Genomic DNA, 17,015 nt, shown 5'->3' on the forward strand with positions numbered 1-17,015 from the left:
TACACTTAAAAAAATTTCTCTAAGTCCATATTCAGTTTCTAATAGCCTTACATCAACATGAGTAACTCCCATAACTACAACCTAACTTGTTTCCTTATAATAAAAGATATGTTTCTCATATTACTTGTCCAACCTGAAGACAGAATGAACATCTCTTAGTAAACTGTATTGGTTACTTACCGATCGAAAACTTCTCCACAAAAACAAGAAAACAGCAAAAAATCCAATGATAGCTGTACATATCACCAATTCCCATGGAAAACCATAGAAATTAGAACCTGGTCTCATATCTTCAGGCAATGCTGCCACAACCTTCAAGACAAAGAAAATTAACTTCTTAAAAATTCACTTTTGATAAAAAGTATTGATTACAAACTGCTATACACTGCATGTTTGTGTCTCCCCCAAACTCAGATGTTGAAACCTAATCCCCAATGTGATGGTATCTGGAAATAGGGCCTTTGTGAGGTGATTAGGTCATCAGTGTGGAGCCCTCACGAATGGGATTCGTGCCCTTATAAAGGAAGCCCCAGAAAGCCCCCCTGACACTTCCACCATGTGAGGTTACAGTGAGAAGACCATGAACCAAGAAGTGTGCCCTCACAGACACCAGATCTGTGGCGCCTTGATCGTGGCCTTCCCAGCCTCCAAAACTGTGAGAAAAACGTTTGCTGTTTAAGCCACCCGGTCTATGGTATTTTTGTTACAGCAGCCTGAACGGACTCAGACACAAACACAAGCACAAATGTAAACACGACTAACACCCTTTTCAGGAAATGGGCTGTCAGACTACCACAAACAGAGGGTATCGGAGTATATTTTTCTGGCAACTTTCAACTACTCTCACCAAGTGCTGAAGAACAGCAGTACAGGGAAATGCAGTGATTTTCAAACTGGAGTTTTACAGAGATGCCTCAGAGCTTCTGAGAACAAGAATAAGAGGAGAGACGGCCAGAGGAAGAAGGCCAAAGAAAGAAGCTGAATTCAGGTGCTCTTACCCTGATTTCAACCAGTTTAGGTTTTATCTGTCGAGTATATTGCGTTCCGTATAAGAGTTCCCTATAGGGAAAAAAAAATGGATCTGCAGCTTTAAAAGAAAGTTTGAAAACCACTGATGGAGCTCTGGGTTTGGAATCTGAATCCCTCTACCCTACCTGTGTGGCTCTCTTCTCTTATCTGTAATGGGAATAATGCTGTTTGAACATGCAGGGCAGGGACTCAATAGAAGTAACTCTTTCTATTATTCCTCCTCCAAAGACCGTGATCCTGTAACTATGGCCTTCCCACATGACTTCTCTCCCTAGCAGGTCTTCAGTACCAAACACCTTAAGGCTTTTGCAGTTGCTTTTGTATTTCATCTTTTTCTGGGTCAGCTCATTATTCATCTTCATCCAACGGAGTTATTCTTTTCTTTGTTACCAGGCTCTCACATATTACTCAATCATATAAAAAGGAGAAAGGTAGGGGAAAAAAGAAAATGTGCCTTTTTAAAAACAACCTGAAGTCAGGTCAGGTTTGATTCTTTCCAGGGTTTAACCTGGAACCCTCTATAGCAAATCTTCCATTTTTAGGCCCTTTCTACCTAGAAAAACACCCTTTAATATCTATTCTCCTCTCCAAAATCTTTTCTATAACTCTGATCCATATATGTACTCCTTCCAAATTGCTATCTATAGTTCATTACCCTGTATTAAAGAAACCTGATTATACCTCTAAAAAATACCTCTTCAGCTGATCTCTGCCTCTGCCTCTCCCTATACTGTCCCATTTACCAGTTCACAGGAATGTGACATCACTTAGAACCAACCAATGACAAAAAAAATCTTTATTTCCGTCTCAGAGAAAAAGAGGCATTCGACACACTATACTGGAAAGAAAAGAAGTTTTCTTTACAGTTTATGTATTCTCCAACCATCTTACTTTCAGCTAACTATTTTAAAATATAAAATGCACACTACTTCAAAAATCTAATAATCTATATGATTTCTTTACAACTTATACTTTAAGGGACAATTCTAAAAACACCTCTCAGATCAAATATGTAATTATATTTAGGATGGTGATAGTTCTTAAATTCAACAGCACTTTATCAGCCCTTCTATTCTAAAAAGAGATGGTAAATTCTAGGTTAAAGCCTTGAATTGGTTGGATCTGGCGGACTGAGGAATAGCAAAGAATTTGAGCCTCAAGAATTCATCTCAAATCCAATGCTCTAGCCTTAATTATTTTGGATGTCTCATAGAGATTTTCCACTCTTAAATTTTAACTACAATATAGTACCCTATCTCACAAAAGTATAGAAAGAATAACCAAATTTATCAAACATCAATAAATATAATGCAATACACAATTACACATGATTTGGTAAGTGGGTCCTAAATTTTAGACGTGATGGGTAGGGCCGGCCCCGTGGCCTAGCGGTTAAGTGCGCGCACTCCGCTGCTGGCGGCCCGGGTTCGGATCCCGGGCACGCACCAATGCACCGCTTGTCAGGCCATGCTGTGATGGCATCCCATATCAAGTGGAGGAAGATGGGCACAGATGTTAGCCCAGGACCAGTCTTCTTCAGCAAAAAAAGAGGAGGATTGGCATGGATGTTAGCTCAGGGCTGATCTTCCCTCACAAAAAAAAAAAAAAAGTGATGGGTAACACTCCATAAAATATGATAGTGATTAATCACAGAACACTTAAAACCTATTCCACTCCCAAACATGAGTACTAAAGGAGTTCTAGGTCAAGTATCTTAAAAGAATCAACTAATCAAGTTGACAAAATACAGTAAGGTTAAATTACAATTCTTTTTCATCTAACCTCAAATAAATATCATATATATTAATAAAAAACAACATAATAGAATGTCAACATACATGCCTTCAGAATACTTAATGACAATGCAAAGTTCCATGAACGTACACTTCTCTAAGATATAAAGCTTGAAAGATAATTGCCCCTTTATGTATTAGGCTAAAAAATTGAGACTTTTTTCCCTATAATTAGTAGTAAACCACCAAAAAGTTTTAAAGGGGTACTGATTCACTCACTATTCACAAGAAAGTACGATGAAAACTATTTTTAGTATGCCTCAATTTTCTTTTTTATTTTACATAAATGTAAACTGGTGACCATAAAAAATAATACTTCTCCCTTCAAAAGGGGATAAAGGGGCCAGCCCAGTGGCATAGTGGTTAAGTTCGTGCACTCCACTTCAGCAGCCCAGGGTTCACACATTCAGATCCCGGGCGTGGACCTACACACCACTCATCAAGCCATGCTGTGGCAGCATCCCACATACAAAATAGAGGAAGACTGGCACAGATGTTAGCTCAGGGGCCATCTTCCTCAAGCAAAACGAGGAAGATTGGCAACAGATGTTAGCTCAGAGCCAATCTTCCCCACCAAAAAAAAAAAGGAGGATCAAAAGAGGGGCTAGCCCCATAGCCTACTGATTAAGTTCAGCGCGTTCTGCTTTGGCAGCCCAGGGTTCAGTTCCCAGGCACGGACCTAGACCACTCATCGGCAGCCGAGCTGTGGAGGCAACCCACATACAAAATAGAGGAAGACTGACACAGACCTTAGCTCAGGGCTAATTTTCCTCAAGCAAAAAGGAGGAAAATTGGCAACAGATGTTAGCTCAGGGTGAATCTTCCTCAGCAGGGGGGAAAAAAACGGGGGGGGGCGTCAAAAGAGCTTTAGAGTCAAACGGTCTAAACAGAGCTAAGGTAGAATTAGAGTTCAGCCCAAATAAGGTGAAACGGGATCTGAAAAATTAATAATTACCTCATGAGAAGCTGTTAATATTCATTCAGTCATCCATCCACCAACCCATTCACTAATTCCACATTTATTAATGAATTATATTCCAGAAACTTTTTTAAAACATACTCTGCTTTTAATCTTATCCATTTTCACAGTTTTAATTACCACTATGATGATAACTCACAAATTTGTGACTCCAACTCTGAGTTTTATAATACCTATTTATTGGACAAATCTACTTGGATGTCCCGGGGGCGGTCACTCTACAGAAGGACCATCTGCTACAGTCTGTGTTCTACCTAAATGGGGAAACTTCCTGCAAATGGTTATGGTACCACCCTTGATATGGAGAGGGAGGTGGTCATTCCCAAAGCCAATCATCCAGATAAAAGGAGAGGACCTCTACAAGAAAACCAGTATTTGATCTTAAGCTGGTAAAACCCCCATTTCTTTGGTTCATTCCCGGGTTTCGGCACCAAAAAAAAAAAATGGGCCGGCCCCGTGGCTTGGTGGTTAAGTGAGCGCGCTCCACTGCTGGCGACCCGGGTTCGGATCCCGGGCGCACACCGACGCGCTGCTTCTCCGGCCATGCTGAGGCCGCGTCCCACATACAGCAACTAGAAGGATGTGCAGCTATGACACACAACTATCTACTGGGGCTTTGGGGGGAAAAAATAAATAAATAAAATCTTTAAAAAAAAAAAAAAAAAAAAACCCCATTTCTACTTCAGTCATTCTCTCTTGATACCCAGACTTTGAAGAAGAGTGCTAGATGCCTTGCACGTGAAAATATTCCAGGTCCTAAAATGGGACAGAGCATAGGAACCTGGAGAGGAAGGTATATTATGTAGGCTAAATTGTCTTATGTCTTATTCACTGTGGTTTCTTCTTTTTCAGTATACAAACATTTAGTAAAGGTTTACTTAAATGTTTCAGTCTTGCTTCAGCTGTATCATGAGGAATTGGGCTTAGCCCAAAGCGCTAAATAAAAGCAGACAAGGGTTATAAATGTATTTTGTTTATAGATCTTTTTTTCTATCTGATTTAAAAGATAATTGCATAAAGCAATAGTTATAAATTTATTTTGATGAGTGCAAAATGCATAAAGATGTAAGCTGTGACAAAAACAGCATAGGGAATGAGGATGGAACTATATAGAAACGAAGTTTTTGAAATTAGGTTGTATTAATCCAAAGTGGATCATTATAAATCAAAAATATATAGTAAAAAAAAAGTAACAACATGGGAATTAAAATGATACAGCAGAAAATATCCACTTAACACAAAGAAATGGAGGGACTGAGAAAAAAGATCTAAGACATATAGAAAATAAGTAGCAAAATAGCAGAAGTATCAGCAATTATATTAAATTAAAATAGATCAAACTTTCCAATTAAATGGCAGAGATTGGCAGAATGGATTTAAAAAACATAATCCAACTATATGCCATCTCCTAGATATACACTTTAGACCAAAAGACATAAATAGGTGGAAAGTAAAAATATGAAAAAGATATTCTATGCAAACAATAACCAAAGGAAAACTGGAGTAGCTATATTATCAGACAAAATAGACTTTAAGACAAAAATTATTAGCAACAAAGAAGGACATTAAATAATGACAAAAGGGTCAATCCATCAAGATGTCACAATTATAAATATATATTGACCTTAAAACAGAGCCCCAAAATACATGAAGTAAAAACTAACAGAATTGAAGGGAAAATTGGACAATTCAACAGTAAGTGGAGACCTCAAAACTCTACTTTCAATAATGAATAGAACAACTAGACAGAACATCAGCAAGGAAATAGAAAATGTGAACAACACTATATACCAATTAGATTTAATATATCTCTACAGAACCCTTCACCCAACAAAAGCAGAATACACATTCTGCTCAAGTGCACATGGAACATCCCCCATGCTAGACTATATGTCAGGCCATAAGACAAGTCTCAAGAAACTTAAAAACACTGAAATCATACAAAGTATGTTCTCTGACCATAACGGAATAAAATTAGAAATTAATAAAAGAAGGAATATGGAAAATTCACAAATATGTGGAAATTAAATAATACACTCCTAAATAACCAACAGGTGAAAGAAGAAATCACAAGGGAAATTAGAAAACACTTTGAGATGAAAGAAAACAAAAATACAACATACCAAACTGTATGGGATGCAGCTAAACAAATTACATAACCTAGATGAAATGGATATATTCCTAAAAACATATAAACTACCAAAACTAACTCAAGAAGAAATAGAAAATCTAATTAGACCTATAACAAGTAAGTAGATTTTAGTTAGTATTAAAAAATACTTTAACTAAGGAAAGCCCAGGACCAGATGGATTCACCAGTGAATTCTACCAAAAGTTTACAGAAGAATTAACACCAATAATTCTCAAACTCTTTCAAAAAACAAGAGGAGGGAACTCTTCCTAACTCATTCTATGAGGTTAGTATTAACAGCCAGACAAATACATCACAAGAAAAGAAAACCACACATCAATATATGTTATATATAGAGATGCAAAAATCCTCAACAAAATACTAGCAAACCAAATCTAGCAACATATAAAAAGGATTATACACCATGACTAAGTGGAATTAATCCCAGAAATACAAGGTTGGTTCAATATACAAAAATAAATCAATGTTATACACCATTTTAAAAGAACAAAGAAGGAAAAAAAAACATGGTCATCTCAACAGACACAGAAAAGAGACTTAACAAAACCCAACACCCTTTCATGATCAAAACACTCAACAAACTGGGACTGAAGGGAACTTCCTCAACTTGACAAGGGGTATCTATGAAAAACCCACAACTAATATCATACTTAATGGTAAAAGATTGAAAGCTTTCACCTTAAGATCAGGAACAAGACAAGGATGTCCACTCTCTCCACATTTACTCAGCATTGTACTGGAGGTTCTAGCCAGGGCAATTAGGCAAGAAAAAGAAATAAAAGGCACCTAAATTGGAAAGGAAAAAGTAAAACTATCTCCATTTGAAGATGATAGAATCTTATACATAGAAAATCCTAGGGGCCCATGGAGATTCCTCAAAAAATTAAGAATAGAACTACGATACGATCCAGCTATTCCACTGCTGGGTGTTTATCCAAAGAACATGAAAACACACATGCATAAGGATACGTGCACCCCTGTGTTCACTGCAGCATTATTCACAATAGCCAAGACCTGGAAGCAACCTAAGTACCCATCGAGAGAGGAATGGATAAAGAAGATGTGGTATATATACACAATGGAATACTACACAGCCATAAGAAACAATGAAATCCAGCCATTTGTAACAACATGGATGGACATTGAGGGTATTACGCTAAGCAAAATAAGTCAGAGGGAGAAGGTCAAATATCATATGATCTCACTCGTAAGCAGAAGATAAAAACAATAAAAAACGAACACACAGACACAGAGATTGGATTGGTGGTTTCCAGAGGAGAAGGGGGGAGGGAGGAGGGCGAAAAGGATGATTAGGCACATGTGTGTGGCGAAGGATTGTGATTAGTCTTTGGGTGGTGAACATGATGTAATCTATGCAGAAATAGAAGTATAATGATGTACACCTGAAATTTATATAATGTTATAAACCAATGTTGCCACACAAAAAAAAAAAGAAAAAGAAAATCCTACGGCCCCTCCCGGTGGCATAGTAAAGTTCCCGCTCTGCTTCGGCAGCCCGCGATTTGCGGGTTCGGATCCCAGGCGTAGACCTAGATATCGTTCATCAAGCCATGCTGTGGCAGCGTCCCACATACAAAATAGAGGAAGATTGGCACAGATGTTAGCTCAGGGACAATCTTCCTTAAGCAAAAGGAGGAAGATGGGAAACAGATGTTAGCTCAGAGCCAATCTTCCTCACCAAGAAAAAAAAAAGAAAAGAAAAAAGAAAATCCTAGATAATTCACCAGAAAAACTATTAGAACAAATAAATAAGTTCAGGAAAGTTGCAGGATACAAAATCAATACAGAAAAATTAATCATATTTCTATACAATAGCAATGAGCAATCTGAAAATGAAATTAAGAAAACATTTCCATTTACAATAGCATTAAAAAGAATAAAATACTTAGGAAAATTTAACAAAATAAGTGTAAACCTTATACCCTGAAAACTACAAAACACTACTGAAAGAAATTAAAGATCTAAATAAATGGAAAGACATCCCATGTTCATAGATTGGAAGACTTAATATTGTCAAGATGGCAATACTCCCCAAATTGATCTACAGAGTCAATACAATCCCTATCAAAATTCCAACTGCCTCCTTTGCAAAAATGGACAAGCTGATCCTAAAATTCATATGGAAATGCAAGGGACAATGTTTCCTTATATATAGATACATAGCCATAGATAGTCCTATAGATAGGCCTGTAGACAGTCCTATCTATCTATCCATATATTAACCAAAACAATATTGAAAAAGAAGAACAATGCCGGAGCACTCATACTTCCCTATTTCAAAACTTACTATAAGCCTACAATAATCAAGACAGTTTGGCAATGGCCAAAGGAGAGATATATAGACCAATGGAATAGAAATGAGTATCCAGAAATAAGCTCTTAAATTTATGGTCAGTTGATTTTCAATGGCAGTACCAAAACAAATCATCAGGGAAAGAACAGTCTTTTCAACAAATGGTACTGGGACAAGTGGATATCCATATGCAAAAGAATGAATCTGGACCCACACTTTATACCATATATAAAAATTAACCGAAAATGGATCACAGACCTTAATGTAAGAGCTAAAACTCTTAGAAGGAAGCATAGATGTAAACCTTTGTGACCTTATTTTAAGCAGTGGTTTCTTAAATATGACACCAAAAGCATAAGCAACCAAAGAAAAAAACAGACAAATTGGATTTCATCAAAATTAAAAGCCTTGGTACTTCAAAGCACACCATCAAGTAAAAAGATAACCCACGAGAAAATACGTGCAAATCATATTTGATAAGGGTCTAATATTCTGAAAGTATAAAGAACTCTTACGACTTCAACAATAAAAGGACAAATAATCCAATTTTAAAAATGGGCAAAAGTACTGAACAGATGTTTCTCCAAAGAAGATACACAAGTGGCCAACAAGCACGTGTAAAGATGCTCAACATCATTAGTCATTAGGGGAATGCAAAGCAAAAACCACAATGAAATACCACTTATACACTCATTACTAAGGTGGCTACTGAAAAAAAAAAAAGTGTTGGAGAGGATGTGGGAAATTAAAACCCTCATAAACTGCTGGTGGGGATAGGAAATGGTGTAGCCTCTGTGGAAAACAATTTGGCAGTTCCTCAAAAAGTTAAACACACAGTAAATATGACCCGTAATTCTACTCTTAGGTATATACCCAAGAGAACTGAAAACATTCATTTAAAAAAACCTGTACATGAATGTCCATAGCAGCACTATTCATAATAGCCAAAAAGTGGAAACAACTCAAATGGCCATTAACTATGAATGGATATTCAAAATGTGGTGTGTCTTTATACAACGGAATATTTTTCAGCCATAAAAAGGAATGAAGTACTGTTACCTACTATAACATGGATGACTCTTGAAAGGATGCTAAGTAAAAGAAGCCATACACAAAAGGCCACACATTGTATGATTCCATTCACAAGAAATGTCCAGAATAGACAAATTCATAGAAAGTAGATTGGTTGTCAAGGGACAGGGGAGGGGAGAATTGGGACTGACTGCTAATAAGTACAGGGTTTCTTTTCCAGGTGATGAAAACATTCTGGAATTGTGATGAGGCTTGCACAACATAGTGAATAAAAAAATCACTAAATTCAGGAGCCGGCCCAGTGGCACAAGCAGTTAAGTGTGCGCGCTCCGCTGCGTGGGCCCAGGGTTGGCCGGTTCGGATCCCGGGTGCGCACCAACGCACCGCTTGGCAATCCATTGCTGTGGTGGTGTCCCATATAAAGTAAAGGAAGATGGCCATGGATGTTAGCCGAGGGCCAGTCTTCCTCAGCAAAAAGAAGGAGGATTGGCAGATGTTAGCTCAGGGCCGATCTTCCTGACACACACACAAAAAAATCACTGAATTGACCACTATAAAAGGGAATTTTATGTTATGTGAGTATATCTCAATAAAAAATAAATTATTTTTTAAATTAAAAAAAAATTTAAAAAGCAGAGCAGTGTTGTGCCATCCTAGCCCCCGGGGCCAGTGTGGTGGGCAGAGTGGCATTTAGCAAAAAAATCACCCAGGTGTTCACAGGACTAGAAAAAATTCTGCAAAATCTGGCTACCCCTCTCCATGTCTCTCTCCATTGACAGTTCTATACAAACTAAGTTTAGATTATTGTTGTTTTTAGTGAAGAAAAGGAAATACGTGCAATCTGAAATTCTCTCTCATCCCACAATATGTTCTTCCTACAAACCCCTACCTCTGTGAATAAATAAGTTACCATAGCCAGGTGGGAGTCATCCTAGATTCCTTCTCCCATCCTTCACATTGTCAATAAAGTCCGACCCATTTTAGCGATTAGCTACTAAATACTTCCCATTCAGCACCCTCCTCCCCTTCCCCACTTGACCACTCTGTCATCTCTTCCTTACGCCCTATTTCTAGTTTTGTTTTTCTTACATCTAACCTACCCGCTACTATCAGGAAGATCTTGTGTGTGTGTGTGGGTGTGTGAGGAAGATCGGCCCTGAGCTAACATCTGCTAATCCTCCTCTTTTTGCTGAGGAAGACTGGCCCTGGGCTAACATCCACGGCCATCTTCCTCCACTTTATATGGGACGCCGCCACAGCATGGCCTGACAAGTGGTTAGTCAGTGCGCCCGGGATCCGAACCGGCGCACCCGGGCCGCAGCAGCGCAGCGCGCACTTAACCGCTTGCGCCACCGGGCCAGCCCAGGAAGATCTATTTAAACCAAAGGTCTAACCACTGAAATTCTTCAACAGCCCTCCAGCACCTACATCACCTGCAACCTACTCATGACGCCAGTAAGCTTCATTGCTCACCACTCCCTGATCCCACTTTACACTCTAGTAACACAGCCCCTAGTTCACTGCACACACCATGCTGCTTCACGCCTCCTCTGCTTAAACTGTTCGCTCAGCCTGGAAAGGCTGTCCTAAACACTCAAGAAAATGTCATCTCTCCTACCCCTCAACTTCCCCAGCACTTTGTGTGCTGCTTCAGCAAGCACTTCATCAGTTCCTACTTCGTATTGTTTTTTTGTCTTCTCTCCCATCCCAAGTACACCAGGGATCCAAACCGTGTCTTAGTCCATTTAGAATCTCCATAGCACTGTCGTTCTAGACTCACTGCGATGGAATGAATGGCTACCATGGCAACAGTACTTTTTACTATACTAACAAGAAACCAATAATCTTAACTGCCCCAATATTTAAAAAGGCTTTTTAAATTTTTAATGCAAACAGGTTTTAACAACACGGCGACATAAATGCTCCTAAACATGTCCACAAAGATACCTATAAACACTTAGAAAAATCCCTACAACCCGATTATAAACTGAATCTAAAAAAATTAAAGAAAGTTTGAACACTGGGAGTTTAATATCTCCAGATTTTACATTAACATGACCTTTTACATTAACAAGACACAGCAAGAAGTGAAGAACAAGCTAACTTATGGCAAAGCATCTCAAAAGAGCATTCTTTATTAAAAAACAACGCAGAACCAGAATCCCAACTCCTTAGGTGTCCTTTCAAGACAAGGAGAAGTTTCACTAAAGGAACGCATTTCAGAGGATCAGTGCTCAAGTTTCTCACAGTCGGAGGAACCACGCGTCACTGACCCCTGTTCTAAATAAATAACAGGACGGAAAGGCTAATTCGTTTTAGGAATCGGGAAACATCTAACACGTCTTTGCAAAGTCCCGCTAAGCAACTGCTCCCTTCACCTGCCTGATCTCCAGGTTCCCTTCCACCACACAGAAAGACCGCCCCAGCGTCCTGCGAACCTGGCCGCTGCCTCGGACCCAGGCCGGAGCCCTGCGGCAGGTGAGAACCAGCTTCGGGACCCCCGAGCACTGCCGCTCAGACCCCAAATCCCAAGTCTGCGGCTTCCTTCCCCGGGCGGCTCCCGCGACCCCGGGCCAAGTGACCCTGACCGCGGCCGGACTCACCCTGCGCAGCTTCTCCACGACCAGCCCCAAGTACGGCGGAGGGGCAGTCCCGGGCCCCTCCATGGCGCCAAGGTCGCCCGGACTCGAGCCGCCGCAGCCAGGCCTGGCCGAGCCACGACAAGCGGCAGAGAACGCGCAGCGTTCCGTCCGGAACCCAAACCCGCACCCGGCAACCGGAGCAGACCACCGCGGAGCCGGCTGCGGGGGGCGGCCGAGGGAACGGCGCCGACAGGCCTCGCGTGCCCACACCGCCCACCCGGCAGCCTCGGACCCCACGTTACGCTTTCCGTCCCGAGGACCCGAAAGTCCCAGCCCGTCCCGCAGGAGCCTGCGACTTGTCCTCCCCCGGCCGCCCGACCCCCCGGTTTGGTTTAGGCCAGGCCTCGGCGGGGGGCGGGGCCGCGGCAAATCCCCCCTCCTGATTCGCGCGAGGTTCGTAGACGTGTCCTGGTCGTTCGCTCTTAAAGGGGCCGACGCTCCACTTGGCGAAGGCACTCTGCAGTGGAAGTCGAGGGGCCCGGGGCTGGGAGAGCGGGATTCGGCCTCAGGCTCTGCGCTGTGGTGTAGACCGCACATCTCTGAAGAGCAGGGCAGTGGCCGGGACCCCCCACACGGGGTGGCCGCGGCGGCGAGGCTTCTCCGGGAGGCCCCTCAGCGTGGCCCCGGGCCGACGCCAGGCCCAGCCCCAGCCCCAGCGCCTCCTCCCGCAGCCCCGCCGGAGCCTGCAGTCTGCGCCCCGCGGAAGCCCCGCCGGTGTCGTACCGCGGGGGACCCCGCCGCCGCCTGCGTTCCTGCCAGAAAACGGCCTGCAGGGCCAGCGCCCGCGCGTCCTGCCAACCGTGTCCGGACTCTGGACTTTGGACGGGAAGGCGTGTCGGGTGCGCTGCGGTCGGGGCAGAGTTGAACCTTCCCACGCAGGAGAGCGTCCACCGGGCCTGGGGTCCCCTCTTCCGCCTGAGTTACCTGGGCCCAGGCCCGGCTGGACTGGCCTCAGCTCCCGAGCTCCAGTTAGCCAAATGCTCATCAAACCCGGGGGACCTTGGCCGGGCGCCGCTCTTCTCCCCTGGGAGGGCAGCTAAAAGTAGCACCTTGCCCTCTAAATTTAGGACCCTATTTTTAGGTCCGTTGAGTAAAGTACCGAGGGCTGGATTTGCTCGTGGGAGGCGGCTTTAGCTGACATAGATGTCAGGGGTAACCCACCTCTGAGTCTTCCTTGCCAGCTTAATAACCATTCTCACCAAATCCAGCCTTCTACCTCAGGTCCTCAGTGAAGCAACCCAACAAGGAACAGATCCTTCTTCCTAAACGACTCACCCAAGAGAACTCAATAGTTGAACAAAATCCTGAGGAAATTTCCCTAATGTAAGCTCTGGCAGCAACAGAACTATTGTGCGAAACAGAATCAAAAAATGGCCCGAGTTCACAGCAAGTGATTTTCAGGACCAAAATGCGGCCTAGTTCTTCGCAACTCGAAGTGCTCTCTCTCCGTTGCCACATCAGCCTAAGGAGTTTCAGGAACTGTCAGTGTCAGAGAGTAGCAGAAATTGCTTCATCTCCATTTTTAAGGTATTACACAACCTTCGTACGTGTTGGACGATGTGTATCGAAATTACATTATGTGAATAGTTAAGTCAAAACAGAAGCATAACCAAAATTTTATCTTTAGAATATCCAAGAATCTTAGAACAATGTATGCCTCAATCAGAACATTGTATTACTCATTAAAATTGTTCAATAAGTCTGAACATTTTTAGGGAACTCCAGAATCATTTTCAGCTCTCAGGACTTATTTATACGCTAAAACATTAAAAAAAAAAAAAAATCCCTTTGCCCTCCCTAAGGCTGTCTGTGCCCCTTTTCAATTTTTCAATAATTACCATTCCAAATATTGAAAACATAGATTAGGGACAAAAGAATAAATGAAATTTTTTTAAAAAAGAAAAATCTAAAAGTTTCCCCCGTAGCAAAAACACAGTAAAACTCAGTGCCAGATTCAAACCTAATTTCTTTTCTGTACACATAATAGTCATATAGAACTTACCTGTTCCTCTAGATCTTTCAATTCCATTTTTTTAAAAAGTTCATGTTAAAATGTCCTAACAGGTAAATAAAGTTCTACTAAGCACCTCATATCCTGGAGAAAGATTCCAGTACACCCCGCACTCCTGTTTTCACACTGACTGTGATCCTGTGTTGACACTTGTGTGGTAATGGGGTGCTATAGGTGGAGTTGTGACTACCAATCCATAATCCAATTTCATGGACATCACTCCTGATTAAATATATATATTTTTTCTTAACGATCATATATATTACTACCCTCTTAAACGCTACAATTGAAAAGAGAAATCCTGAATTTGGTAACAGATAAAAATTAAATTGAATGTTTCATTCAATGGTCTACTCATATAGACTACATGATTTTTACCAAGTAAGAGAGAGTCAAAGATTGTTCTCCTTAAGTAGACGTGGGATTTTGCTGTCTTATATGGGCCTGCTTTAAAGGAAATGGAGAAAAAATGCTGTTAGTGTTTGTGACAGCTACTGGAAAGCATCCAAGAGCGTTGGAAACATGCTAACCAGTAAATCTTGTCCACAACCTTGAAATTGATTTCCCTTATGAAGGGCCCCATTGCAAAACTGTAAGTACTAGTTACTCTCGTTTAATTCAACAGGCAGTGGCACAGGCTACAAGAGCTAGTCCTTTGGCAGAAAATCAAACGTGCTGAGCCGCGTTTTCATTCTCTGGGCTAGTGATGTAGGAGCTGTTCTCAGAACACACTGAATCAGGTGCTGCCTGTTGAACAAGAGCCGGGTAACTTCTATTGTTTATTCTAGTTAAGAATATATAAATGTTAGAACTTACAGAGCCTCCTCAATTATAAAATAAAGTAGATAAAAAGCGATATTGATTCCTATTACTTGAACAATTCAAAGAAAGTATGTTGTGTGGAAAATCTAACTGGAATTACCAGCAAACAGAAACAATTGCCTGAAACAATTAGGCAAAAAGAAAAGGAAACCCTTTCATCTAAATTTAACTGGAAAATTGCTCAAATTTTTCATTTACTGCAGCTATTCAAAACAATATCATCGATGCTTAATAGATGCATTAAGCCTGTTAGAATTCTAGATCTGGCAGGAAATCTTCAGAACATTTAGTCCAAACATTGTGAACGTAAAGCCCTGTAGAGGCCAAATAGTTGAAATAAGTGTAGGGAAAGGAAGAATGCCTGTCTATTAAATGCAAGCACTGTTCAGCTTGAGCTGCCCGTGGCCATATGAGAATGGGAGGCTGTCTATTACAGTCTTCTACTTTTTCAAGAGAACCCAGAAATCCAGATTTTCTATATGAACTCACCTTTTAAATGTTGGCAACTGGTTCATAATTTTTTAAGCAATGCACAAGCTAGTTTTGACCAGCAGCCTGTCATCTAGGTTCAGCTTCTGCTTTTAGAGTTTTAAATCTGCGACTCGCCCAGAGAATAAGTGACTTTCCAAAGTCACAAGATAATTAACATTAAATTGAATATTTTCATGTCTAAAGAATTTCAACCAAAATGGTTCAAGTAATGTATTTGACTATGTTGACTAAGTCCACAAAAACAAGCATACTTAGCATAGCCTTTATTAAATAAGCACTTTATATGAGAAGTGAATATGATATACTGATTAATAAATTATTTTTTTAATTTAGTAACTTCACTGGTATGGTTTGGGGGGAGTGGGATGACAGGTGAGGGGTAGGTCAGTAGGACATGCCAATAAGTAGAATTAATTCCATGGGGGGTTGAAAGCTTTATTATGACTATTTTTATAATTATTCTTATTATTAGTTTTTGTTTTCTCCTATGCTAGAGCAGATTTCTAAGAAAAGTTTTTAATCAACATCTTCAAGACCAAAATTAATTACTTCTCTGGGCTTATTTACCAAGTAATGTCAACTTTCTGGGAACTAGCAAAGAAATAAAGTGAGGAGGAAGCCACTGAAAGCAAAATGATATTGTGTCATTAAGCCCAGTTTTCACAAAGACTCTTAGCACAGTCAGTGGCACCATCATCCACCTGGTCACCCTCGCTAGAAACCTGGTAAGTTATCCTCACTTCTCCATTTTATTCTCCTCGCTACATTCAATCGATCATTAAATCTAATGAATAGTATCTACAAAAAAATATATCTAGTTTGTCATTCTAATCATTTTAACAACCACCATCAGATATTAGGCCAAAAGTTAAAAACTGTGGCTCGTGGACCAAACCCAACCCACAGAATGTTTTATGTGACCTGAATAGTATTTTTTTTTTAATCTGGATATTTGCCAGCATTAAAAATTTGAATATGTGTCTGTCACACAAAAAATCCAGATTTCCAACTTTTCTTGAAATATTAGAGAAGATCCCTCAAAACCAGGCTGAAGGTAAGTAACAGCTACGTCCTTGGAAGAAGGCTTACACTCTCCAGCTGGTTGCAGTTCTCACCTTCACCTTTGCTTCACACATTTTCTTGGAGTTTGTAAACCCTGATTTAGACCTCCACTGTTTGTTTCCTGAACTAATGCAATAACTTCTTGACTGGGCTCCCTGCCTCTCGTCTTTACCTGTTCAATCCTTATTGGATAATGTTGACAGACTTTACAAATGAAACTTTTTCACTTTACTCCCTGCTTTAAATTCTTTGAGAGTGCCCCATCATCTTCAAGATAGAGTTTATCTTCCTATTATAACCTGCAAAGCTATTCTTGATTTAATCCCTGTATACATCTTCAGTCTCACCCTATATTCAGTAGACTGAATTGCTTATAGTTGTCCAAAAATGCCATGATCTCTCCCACTTCTGTACTTTTAAAATGTTCTCTCTTCAACCTAAAATGCTCATCCTTTCCTTGTCTGCCTAACTCCTACTCTTCCTGCAAGATCAGCTCAAGTATGATCTCCTCTGGGACACTTTTCCAGGCTTCTCCTCCCCTCCTTCTCTACCTACCACGTCCAGTCAATCTACTAGGCAGCTCCTCCTGCATATCAGTAGCATCCTGTGGCCATTACAGCACCGTATTATAATTATTGCTTTTCTTACCTGTGTCCTCCAACTAGAGTGAGCTCCTTGAAGGCAACC

General features: G+C 40.8%; 1 protein-coding gene across 4 annotated transcripts in view; it reads right to left on the reverse strand.

Moving 5' to 3' along the window:
* Positions 1 to 17,015, reverse strand: part of MIA2 (MIA SH3 domain ER export factor 2) — a 100,026-nt gene that overhangs the window by 66,230 nt on the left and 16,781 nt on the right. The window contains exons 1-2 of one of the 4 annotated variants that reach the window (XM_087422299.1): positions 13,217 to 13,235; positions 181 to 312 (exon numbers count right to left, since the gene is read on the reverse strand). In XM_087422299.1, the coding sequence (XP_087278425.1) occupies positions 181 to 288 (108 nt within the window). In that variant the 5' untranslated portion in view covers positions 289 to 312; positions 13,217 to 13,235. Of the gene's footprint in view, positions 1 to 180; positions 313 to 11,902; positions 12,206 to 13,216; positions 13,236 to 17,015 lie in introns of those variants that run through there. The other 3 variants (XM_087422293.1, XM_014792104.2, XM_014792106.2) reach the window with 3 other exon arrangements.

This window comes from Ceratotherium simum, chromosome 3 (assembly GCF_057802395.1).
Source record: "Ceratotherium simum simum isolate JZ-2026a chromosome 3, ASM5780239v1, whole genome shotgun sequence".
Classification (NCBI taxonomy): Eukaryota; Metazoa; Chordata; class Mammalia; order Perissodactyla; family Rhinocerotidae; genus Ceratotherium; species Ceratotherium simum.